At 37.6% G+C, this 12,211-nt stretch overlaps 1 protein-coding gene across 2 annotated transcripts in view; it reads right to left on the bottom strand.

Annotated features, from left to right (window-relative positions):
• Positions 1-12,211, bottom strand: part of lrrtm4l1 (leucine rich repeat transmembrane neuronal 4 like 1) — a 61,984-nt gene that overhangs the window by 38,121 nt on the left and 11,652 nt on the right. The window contains exon 2 of one of the 2 annotated variants that reach the window (XR_014800761.1): positions 6,478-8,173. Coding sequence is in view for 1 of the 2 variants with exons in the window: in XM_084934780.1 (XP_084790906.1) it covers positions 6,543-8,173 (1,631 nt within the window). In the remaining variant the exon portion in view is untranslated. The remainder of the gene's footprint in view (positions 1-6,477; positions 8,174-12,211) is intronic. The other variant, XM_084934780.1, reaches the window with a different exon arrangement.

Raw genomic sequence — 12,211 nt, 5'->3', positions numbered from 1 at the left:
TACCTGTGTCAGTGTGTCTAGTTATATATGTTAATATCTTTTTCGACCTGCCTCTGCAGTGAATGTGAGTTATCCTTATTCTCATTTTTGTATCTGCACATTTTAGTACGTGTGTGTACATGTGCCAGCTTTGCAGTTATTAAGACTGAAGCAAAACAAGATGTTTGTGTGTTTTTGACAGAACAAGTGAGGTGGGTGGGTTGATGCTACTGTTATCTGAGGATGAAGTATACAGTGGCTGCCAAAGCCAACGGCAAGAAGAAGGGAGAGGAGGGGGGCAGGTAGCAGATTAGAAAATTCAATTTAGGGCAAACGCGGAGGTGGATCTTTTATATAAGGTGCCACTGAGCTGTTTTCCCCTTTTCAGTCTAAAAACTGTTCAAAAAAAATATACTATAGAATCTCCTCTCTGTTTTTGGTGTGATATCCAGTAAAACAGAAGATCCTTATTTGTCTTAGCTCCAGGGCCAAATCAGGCTCCAGAAGCTGCTAAGAATACACCACTCACCAGGGTTTGTGTTGAGTATGTATGACTGCATCTCTTCATGTGAGATAGGAGGGAGTGCCTAGGGTGCAGAATCACGTCTACAACATTTTAGTACATGCATCATCATCCAGCACAACCTTCCTGGGAGTTCTTTTGAGGATGACCCAGCAATCGAGGGAAGAGGGCATGAAATTGTCCCTCTGAGAGGGCTAAGAGGTTTGTTGCACCAAAGAAGTGGAAATACTTCTCACCAAGGGACTTCTTGGCATTGTCATACAAGCAGCTGTTCCAACTGTCCGCCATTTTAAATGATGATAAAGTAAGATGTTTCGCAGCTTTTCTCTGTTATGTCAACTGGAAAAATACTTGGGCCGTGCAGCCAGAAATATATATCGCTCCCTCATTAGCCCTCCGTTTCCATTAAAAGAGGTTCAGTTATTGGCTGACAGGAGCAGCAGGATCTTGCTCTCTGGAGCATAAGACACAGAAAGTTTAAAAAACAAGAGAAAACAAGACAGAAAGCTTACTATAGAGCAAAAAACCTCTTAATAATTCAGTTACTTTAAACTATCTTGCTCGATCACAGAAATGATGAATTTAATAATGTAAGACCAGAGAGGATTGCATGATGCACATATTAAAAGCTGTTTTAGTGCCTGCAAGGGAGAATTTGGGGCAGGAGGGGAAGTGAGGGAGCAAATGACTAAACTGGAATCAGGGGTGTGAGACTTACTGTATATTCATTGAGATCTTTCTCAGTAGTGTATGCCTGCTTGCACTTAAGCTCTTAATGGTTCCTTAGAGCTGATAAGGTAAAGGGGAGAGAGAGCGGAAAATGAAAGTGTTCTTCTAAATAGTTTTTGTAAGAACGCCTGTCAAGTGGAACGGGACTAGAGGGGAAATTAGCCAGGGGACATGCAAAGTGTACGCTGGGGCTGACTGTGTGACATCCGCCTCTCTTCAAAGCCATGTTAAAGTAAAGGGTGGGGGTAGGATACCAGCGCAGTATCTCCCAGAAGCAGGGATTGCTTGAGGAAAGACCAATGAGAGAATGAACTGCCAAATCTACTTTTTCAGTTTCTCCTATGGGACAATCAAACATCACTCACCTCATGTTGATTTCTTAGACTGTTTTAGTGACTGTTCATGTCAAAGCGTGCTATTATAACAGTATTTTAAACACATATGATTGCCTTTCAACACACATACAACACCAGTACTGTACAACATTAAAATCATTACAACTGCTTACCAAAAATACATGTAATGAGCTCTTAAGATCAAAATATGCATCCCAGTATTATTTATTTAAACTGCCCTATAGGTATGTGTAACAATTTGTACTATTCTATAATCTGTCAACATGTAGGAGGATCACAAACAAGCCCAAGATAAAGTTAATTTATGCTTTGAAGTCTTAAAAAGTGAATGGTTGTTGAAATGCAGCAAACACATCTTTTAAAAAAAATAAATAAACAGAAGATGAACCAATTCGCCTGTTATTATAGCTCACACACAGAGTCTGTGAATTTCATTGTCTGGGCAGAATTGTCAACTTTATCAACACCAAAACTGAATACAATGAGTTAAAACTGTGTACTGCTATATTATAGCCACAGAGCTGAGCAGCATGACGTAATGCTCACACTGCAACCATACTCGTATGTTTTACTACTATCTTTTTCTTATAATTGTATGTCAAAATATGTATAATTGGCTTTTAACAATATCACTTTATAACAGAATTTGTTAATAAAATATAAACTGATAGTTAATTAAACTTCAGTTAATAGTTGTTTTACTGCTGACAGAAAAAAAAAATTTCTTAAATGACATTGATTTATTTTTCAGTTTAAGTAATTATAATAGATTGTGTATTAACTGGGGTATCATTTTTCATTATTTAAAAGGCATTCCAATGATTTAGAAAATAATTTTAGAAATATAAAAATGTGATACATATTCAGTGTTATAACAAAGACTATTCCATTTTATTCCATAGCCTAGACTTTTTCCAATATTTCAAAGTAGCTGAACCCATCTACAATGAAATACAGCACTGTGTTGCCAACCGAATGTGATCAGCAACAAAATGAATCAGAAGGCAAAGATTATCATTCTAATATTTAAAAGAGTCACCCATTTATGCTTTAAACTTCATGCCGCCTGTTAATGTAATGCTATTATGTAAATTAAACTTCAGCATTCACTATTTTGAAGATTCATGAACATCACTATTTTGGTATAGAAACAATGAGTCAATAGGCCTACCAGGGCTTATTAAAGCTTCAAGGGAAGTTTTAATAAGATAAATAGGATGATAGTTGTGGATCTCGAATAGCAGAGTATACCCACACATATGAGCTTTCTGAAATAAGCCGTGTTTAATTTCTATTTGTGGTAATGCTTGCTATCATTTAGGCACCACATCTAAAGCTGTTTTTTTTCCCATAGCTGTAAATTTTCCACAACTCCTACATGAGAGACCTGCCCATATTTGAATTCTGTACATGGTGTATTACTGATCCATTTTGGTGATCTCAGCAAACGCCATGCATAACTGCAGCTAACCTCAACCTGTGAACCCCCCCCCAAAAAAAAAACAAACCTCTGGAGCTGCACAGGCTTTTAAGTGTTGAGTTTCTTGCCTCAAAATCTTTAGGATGTAAGTAAAAAAGACATCGACATGTCTCCTGCTGGGCTCTGATGCCATGCCGTGTCAGTCAGAATACCTCACCGAATTCTAGCCACACCAGAGTAAATGTGTTGTGCTAGCGCTTTTGTTCGTCCCCATTGCCACCCAAAAGGGACTGCTGCCGCTGCACACAGCCGTAAAGAAAGGCACAGCCAGCAAGATGGCACTTTCATCAAACTAAACCAGGCTGACACCAGCTTCTCAATTATTAAACGGCTGAAATAGGCAACAGTGTAGAACGCCCCCAAGCAAACTACTGTAGACACCGTCAGTGATGTTGAAAAGGAAAGATCGTTTTTGAGATGATGAGATTTGGATTATGGTTATGTGGAGAGAAACAATACTTACACTGACACTGATTGCTACAGAAATATTTGCAGTTAAAAGAGAGAATCAGAGCATTGCTTTTGTTTGTATCAAACTGGAGTCAAACTGTGTGCTGGTGACTAACACAGCAGTCACAAGACACTGTACAAATATGGGTCTCTTAATCTTTTCAAATGAAGTATACAATACTTTTTTATCTTTAAAAGACATTCATTTTTTCAATTCTTTACAAAGAACCTAACTCGGATGTTATGGACTTATTTGGAATTTGAATACATCTATAAAAACAAAACAATGAAAAAAAGCCCAACAAACTATTAATCTAAATGCTTTTTACCAAATTCCAAGTAGGATTTTGAAAGTGAGAATTAACTTTATTAACTGAGTTTGCACAACATTATGTTTTCCCACATTATTCTCTACAGTGAAAAGTTAATAACATCCTTGTTCAGAAAAAACCCCAAATACTCCACTGAATAAAATCGGCCTAAAGATATGTAAATGTAACATAATGTCCTTTGTTCAGCGTAAATGCGTGTTGGATGCTTGGCCTTGTAGCAGGGTAAGCAATGCTTAAAAAAACCTTCATAGTATGCATGTGAGCAAGATACCTTTTATTGGCTGGTTTTCATTTGCAACTGATGAGCCCCAGATTCATTTATTCAGAGCAGAGAAAAGCTATACAGCTGTGTTTTTGATCTCTGGAGGGTAGATTAGCATTGGTCAAACCCAGGCGTAATCAGGCATCTGATTCTCTATTTACAAAAGCAAAGGTATGTTTCTTTTAAGAGTTTTCAATTGGCGTAGTTTTGGGGTACTAGTAAAGTTTAGGGGCAAACATCCATTCAAGCTGTGGCTCATTGCACAAAATTGAGATTTCTTCAGCAAATATTACAAGCTTTGGGAAAGAGATATCAAAACACCTCCTCTATGCCACCAAGACATCTTGTAATTGAAACTGAATAAGCACCAAAGGGGAAGTGGAGAATTTTTGAAAGAAGCCATAACCCTCTGGATGAATAGCATCCTAATTGGCTTTAGATTTGACATAAGTTTCACCCCTTAACCACTGGACTGCATCTTTGAAGTGCTCCTTCATTCATCCTTGAAGTCAGACTGCTTGATTAGCTGCTTTGCTCACAAAAATCTATGCGTGAAACTGATCGCCATTTGTTTATTCTGTATATAAGTACATGTGATTTTAACACACACCATTTTTTTAAATCCTTGGGAGCACTTGAAATCAATTTAATCCTCGTACATTTCCCTTTATCGTTACTGCTGACATTATCCATTCGATCATAATGCAGTGCATTATGACTGAACTCTACAATAGCCTAATATCATGAAAGTGAATCATGAAAGCAAACCAGCTACCATTGTAACTGTCAATATGTCCTTGTAAACACATGCCATGAGGAAAACTGGAATAAAAATACTGCTATAACTGCAAGTAGGAGATTGAAAACAATTTTACAGTTGATGTAAAATGTTAAAAGCTGGACCTGCTCCATTGTCAATATCAAGTGAGTTACGACTTAGAGTATATGGAACAGGCTGATTTGATTAGGTGATTTGGTTGACTTGCTTTAATTCATTCGACCTCCCCACTGCTGTAATGCTGACTTCACCTACAGGGAAGGAAAAAAAATTTTTTTTTCCTTACTGACATTTACTTATTATATTATAACTTCACAATGTGAGAAAATTAAGTTTATAGCTCAAGTAAAAACGAATAGTACCTAACAATTTAAATTTCAAAATTAAACATTTTGCTCAGTGAGCCTCTTTCACATTAGAACCCACAAAGTTTGAATATAAGTTAGGATAACTAGAGAAAAAACTATTATTTGATGTATTGTATCCTCCATTTCCCCCTTTTTTCAATTTAATTGAAATCAATCACATTTAAAATAAAATATTTAGACAAAAATATTTTAAGTATTTTATTTTACTTAAACTATCTTGGGCCCATTGGTGAAAAACACACAGGTGTGCAGTCATTATTTTGAAAGGTAAAAATTTTTTCATGTTGGTGGTTGTAATTACAATGGTTTATACATTCACTCCTTACCAGAGCAGAGGGATCCTCATTTAAGCCATATCATAAGCTTTGGGATTACCATAGTGCCTCCCCTCTATGCAGATTAACATAAATTTCCTCAAGTGAGGAGGCATGCAGTGCGCCAGACACACTCAGTGCAGATCATCAACTTTAGACATCTATAATGGATGTTCAGCTGACGATAGGCAATATATTTGAACTTTATGTTCTATCTAGTATTGATCAGCTGCGCTCACTTTGTGACAGCAAAACTACCAAATTCTTACTTAACAGCATTGCACTTCGTAGACCCTTGCCATTTTACCTTGATAGATGCTAAATATAGTATATTTGGCATTTTTCATTAGAAAAATTAATTATGTAGGCACACATTTATGCATTAGTCCACACACACGCACACACAAACACATTATTCTCACTCTTCCAAACACGCAAACCAAAAAAGCTTTAAAACATCTAAGCCATGCAATGCTAATGTGGAGTAGTGTCTACAAATTAGTTAGACAGTTTCCAATTATTCCCTGTGCTTTCAAGTCTACATACCATGAAGAACATTTTTAAAAGGGTAGCTTTGAAAAGATCATCCAGATAACAAGTGATATAAAGATAAATTCCAAGCAAAAGAATGGTAATTAAAGCCATAACCAATATAATTCAGAGAACAAAAAATTATGCATGCATTAATTATTGTGTTAATGCAGTCCTCTGAGACCATGATGTAGATTTCTTTTCCTAGATCAGATTAGCTGTTTTGTATTTTCCCCTTTAGAGTCGGTTTCAAAATAAAAAACTGGAATAATTGGAGACATCTAACATTTGGAGTCAAGCGTGCTTTAAATGAAGAGTTAAGGGTGCTTAACTGTGATTAGTGTTTTTACAGTACATACTTGATAAAGGATTTACCTCTCTGTTGGGTCTTGTATTTTGATTTTGAGTTTTTATTTTTAGGCTGATGCGATCGATCATACCTCACACTCCCTGGAGCCAGAAATTGTGCAAGTGCAGGAACCAGTGCCATTGCCTAGCACCTCCAATGCTTCCGGTGTTGCAGCAGGATTGTAGCTCATGTAATACTCTTGGAGCTGGGAGCTGAGGTTCTGTTCTGGCTCTGGACTCTTTTTGCGACGCTTCCGTCCCACCATGGATCTCTGCTGCAGCATCCTGGTTGCACCTGGGTAGCGCCGCCACAAAACATAAAAAACTGTCAAGATTAACGACATGGTGAAGAAGAGTGCTACGCTGCCCACAACCACTTTGTGCAGAGTCATGTGCTCTATCTCTGGGGGTGGTATGTGAGTGGGTCGAGGGCGAACCACTGAGTCTCTGGGATCTTTGCTCATATGCCCGGGAAAGGTAGGATGAGGAATGGGTCGAGGTCTAAATGGTGGGAGAGGACCAAAGGTACTGGTCGGTGGCATAGGTGGAATGCCACTTGTGGGGCCAAAGGTTGGTTCGGCAGTGGCTTCCGAAATAAGCTCTGATGTTGGTGAAGGTGTTTCAGTCAGAATGTAATCTGTTTCCTCACAAATACCATGGCTCCTTGTAGCATCCATGACTTTTTCTCCCTGGAGATACTTTGGGCTGCTGCATATCATTGTTGTGTCTTTACTACCCCGGAAATTTCTCAACCAAGCAACAAGTGGGCATATCCCAGTTCCACAATCCCAGATATTGCCAGCAAGACTTATTGAGGTCAGTGAGATCCACGCTGACACCGCCTCCTGAGACACATTGGACAGCTTGTTGGATTCCAGGTTTAAGACTTGCAGGTTGGGCAAGCAGTGAAACACAGCTGGGTCCAGAGTCTGAATTTCATTTCCAGACAGATCAAGCTTCTGCAGTGTATACCATGTCCATGGCAGACCCTGGTTGACCACCCTAATTCGATTCCACTGCAGATAAAGTGATCTTAGGTTGGCTAAACGTGGAAACAAAAAAAAGTTGATCCGAGAGAATTGGTTATGTTCCAGATGTAACTCCATCAGCTTCTGTAGACCCAGAAAAGTTGTGCGGGTAAGAGCTTTGATTCGATTGTAACCCAAATCCAGAAACTCCAAACTTCGACACTCCAGAAATGCTCGAATTGGGATGTTGGAGAGACCATTGGAGCGTAGGTGAAGGTTTTGTAGTTTTCGTAAGCCATGGAATTGACCTGGCTGTAGGTTTTCTAATTTGTTGTAGGACAAGTCCAGACTTCGAAGATTTGGAATTCCATGAAATGTTGAATTGTGTAGGGCTGTAATCCTGTTGGAGCTCAGTATGAGCTCTTTGAGTCTGCGGACCCCCTGGAACGCTCGACTGTCAACAACTGAAATCTGATTGTGGTCTAAGTAGATCCAGAGAAGCTGGCTGAGGTGAGCAAACTGATATGGTAGCAGCGTATGCAGTTCATTGTATCGCAGGGAAAGGCCCTGGCAGCCTACTGAGATGTTTTCTGGAACATCTAAAAATCCAGATGAATCACAATGGACAGTTTTTCCCTCACATCGGCAGCTATTAGGGCATGTTCGCTCACCAAAACTGAATAACAGGGGAGCCCGCAAGAGAAGAAGCAAAGGGAAGAGGAGGTGTGTCAGTCGTCCATCACACAGCAATGGACCTACAAAACATTATGAGAAAGAGATACAGAGAAAAACGTAAAGATTTGAATGGTGATCAAGTTATATTTACAATTTCAAAATATTCATGCTGTCAAACAAAAAGGACTAAGAAGTATTATTACAGACAGATGGACCAACATCATTAAAGATAAACAGATATCATAACAACAAGTACAACAACAACAATGCATTCCTTTTTGTAAATTCTTTGAATTAAACCTGAAGGTCTGCAGTTCAATAAAATCTTGATTGATTTTAAAACCCTGTGTGATTTACAAAAGTAGAAAAAAAACCCCAAACAAAAACACCTTACTGTCCAAATACTAAGGGGCCTGACTGCATATCCGTATCCACACATAACTGAAGTCTCTAGAACTTCCAGCTTTCAACTATCCAGTGCTGTCAAAATTGAGCACATCCTGTATCACAGTAATGGTGAAAAAGTATTGTTTGGCATGTCTAAGGTGGACTTTTGTAATCCCTGTGTCATCCTTTAGTAATATCATAATATCGTTATAAGCTCAGGCTGCTATGGGGACCTCCCATAATGTTCTAAGTAATTCTCCTCTACTCTCCACACTTTAGACTTCACTTTTACATTTAATTAACTTTGTGATATTCTCTCTCCTGCAGTTTGTGCCCTTTCCTCTCTGTCCTCTTTCTTCTTGTACCTTTCTGCCCGTATCTCTGGTTCCAGAGCTGTACATGTCTTGTCTGTAGTTACTGGCCCCAACAGCCTGCTCAGTGTCTGCTATCTCTTAATGATCAACCTTTTTTCCCCCTCTTTGCTCTCCTCTCACCCCACCCAGTTGAGTCAAAAGCTGTCCCCCCTGAGTTTGGTGCTTCCCAATGTTTCTTCTTGTTAAATGGGTCTTTTTACTCCTCACAATTATCAATTGCTTACTCATGGAAAGATCACAGGGTTTTCCTCTACAACACTCCAAGGTCTCTTTCGTACTGTGTAAACTGTCCTGAATGATTTTGTGTTACATTAATGAAACTAAAAAGATGCTGAATAAATAATTGTTTATTACTAGCTTCAGAATATCCACTTTTTGTACAGTTCAACTCTTGCACTTTCTCTATACTAACCTGCTGCTGTAAGCTGCAAAGTAAGAAAATAAAAGGCAATTCTTCCCCTGTGCAGAAAATGGTATGCAGAAAATATTAGTATGCATTATTAATCCACAACTTAGGGGTTGTCATATAGCACAGTGACAATTTCATGCTAAAATGGGCAACAAACATCCAATGTCATACATGAGCTGCCACCACAAACTGCAAAATGCAGCTATGCTATACTTCAACACTGGCAGGTAACTTTTGACCTTTGCGGAAATTACATTTAACCAGTGATTTGATTTACTCCTGTACACTTCCTGAATCAGTGCGGTTTTAAATTTGCAGTGTTTTAGCCATGCCTTCCTTGGAGGAATTATAATAGAAGAATCAGAATACATTATTATTATTATTTTACATTATTCCATTACATTCAATAAAGAAAGATGAATGGAAACTACATTGGGTAACCTGGTCGACAGCTCCTGTGAACATGAATTAGTCTATGCATCAGTCTATGCTTTAGAGGACACGATTTCACTGTCTTAATGTGTTCCAACAACAATTACCTTGTGGCCACTGGGAGTGCACGCACCAACTTTGAGAAAGTGTGTGTTATCAGAATAATACAAAATGTCAAGAAATCATTAATCTGCATCTTGAGAGATAGGAGGTACAGATTTTCTTTGAAGTAACTTATCTGGTTTCAGCATCTCATCCAGCCTTCCCCTGTGTTTAATGAGTTATCTGACTGTTAAAAGGAAAATCATTCAAAATAATTCTTTTCAGATTTCTTATATATCCTGCTATGATCCAGACAGGCATACAAATTCAGTTCAGCACTCAACTTTACATTTAATTATATCATAAAATAGCAAAACATAAGTAAATAAATTTCAAGAATAAAGCTATTTTGTGAATTGTACAGCAGGTTATTGGGGGAAAAACGGAAGCAAATGAGTGCATGAAAATAAGTTAAGATAAACTCAACAAAAAAATAATAGTTTTATAAATAAATCACTCTAACCCTTGAAGCAAAAGATGCAGTTGCACTTCCATCACCTCCTGTAACTACTTTGTGAACTCTCCAAGCATTCGTTGCACTACACGCAGCCATCAGTTTTCCCTAAATGATAATCCCATTGGAACATCGGCTGTGTTGTAAACCCCCAGGGCAACCTCACAATGTCATATCACTAAAACTACATCTGGGATTTCATGTGCATGTACTCCTAAAAAAAAGAATAGCAAAATATGAAAAAACAAGAGGAGGTTATTAGATGACAGAAAACTCAAAGCTATGCAGCCACAATAATGTGCCACTGGGCTCATAGACGCCTACGCATGACAGCGTCTTTAATTAGCACACAATGGTTCAGCATGGATTTCTGCATAGAGAGAATAGTAATAAAAGCCCCTTGGACATGTGTGCGCTAGGTTCCCATGAGAGGCTTTATAGAATACAATGAAGAGAAATGTTTACTCTCAGTACAGTTTCATTAATCAGAAATTAAATGGGGTGCTATGTGCAGGCAGTCACTAGGCTTCCATTGATTTCACGTATTAGATGTACACCAGGGCATAAGTAAATATATCTATGATAACTATTACAAATAAATTATTTAATAATATAAAATGTGTCTTTCAATATAGCTGTGTTTGTGTCATTATTAAAGTAAAAATATTAAAAATCATATATAGAAAATCATTAAGTTACAACCTTTATCTAAATACAGCTTAAATAAAATAGAGCTGCCACAGGTTGATATTAAATCCATTCCCCTGCAGATCAGATTTGATATGGGATTTGTGGTAAGCTACAACTTTCCAGCAGCAAGGATCCTTCTTCTCAGTAGAGCGTGACCAATCAGAGCCGGAGGGTTTTAAAGATTTCATATCTTGTAGATTTAACATCTTGGAGATTTCAACAAAACCAGCATAGTGCAGCAACACCAACATTGCATTAAGCTCCAGTTTGTCACTGCCACCTATTTTACATTAAGTACAAAGAGCAGTAGAAGGAGTTTGTTTGAACGGAAGTCTCCAGGCAACAAGTGACATCACTACAGACAATATCAGATCAGATTCTGTACAAATCCCTATAAGCCAGAAAAGATTTGTATTAAACTTTGTGCAAATGTCTTCTTATAACCTATGTAACAGCCTTGTAAAGTGTATTTCACCCTTTAGCTTTTATTTGAAGTTAATTTTCTCTTAGTATTCGTTTTAAAAAGAATTATACATTAATGACTACCACAAGTCTTAAAGAAAAATCAAAAGTGACCTTGAAAATGAGAACCACGGTAAATCTCATTGTACTTTTTGTCAACACATAAAGACTAAATTCAAAGGTCAGAGAAGGATAAACAGGTGGACGGTTTTATTTCCAATGACCTGTGGGTACATCTAAATTTAAATCAATATAAAGCCGATGATTGGTCGAGCTGGAGTAGTAGTAAAATAGTAGTAGTCTTCTACCACAAAATATATTATATATTTTAGTGAATGCATTAAGTAACCAAGTTTACTGATTCAGTAAGGATAAGCTAGATTAGATTTCCTATGTACTCAATGACTCTCAACATGTACATAACAGAAAATGTTTCAGCAACCAAACTAGATGCAAATATAATTTTTGTTGCCTCAGATGGCAACAAAAAACAGATGGGACAGTGTCAAAAATTTCTAAATGACTAAACCCATACCAAATTTAACACCACCTTTATTAGTTTAGCATTTAATTTAAAGATTTCTTGCAATAGCAATAAAAGGTTTTAAAAACAGATTTCTTATAAGATGGAATTGTACTCTTAGTCAAGTATGTAGGAGACAAGTAGAGCAGAATTTCTTTTATTTTGTGCAGCAACCAATGTTTCAACACAATTTGCAGCTGATGAAAATGCAATTGAAGACCATAAATATTAATTAAGAAACAGGTTCTGTGCTCCGGTATCCCTGGGGCTCAACAACATCCTGAA

This window comes from Perissodus microlepis, chromosome 7 (genome assembly GCF_051167445.1).
Source record: "Perissodus microlepis isolate ML-2025 ecotype Zambia chromosome 7, ASM5116744v1, whole genome shotgun sequence".
Lineage (NCBI taxonomy): Eukaryota > Metazoa > Chordata > Actinopteri > Cichliformes > Cichlidae > Perissodus > Perissodus microlepis.
This window is presented reverse-complemented; position numbering and strand designations above follow the sequence as displayed.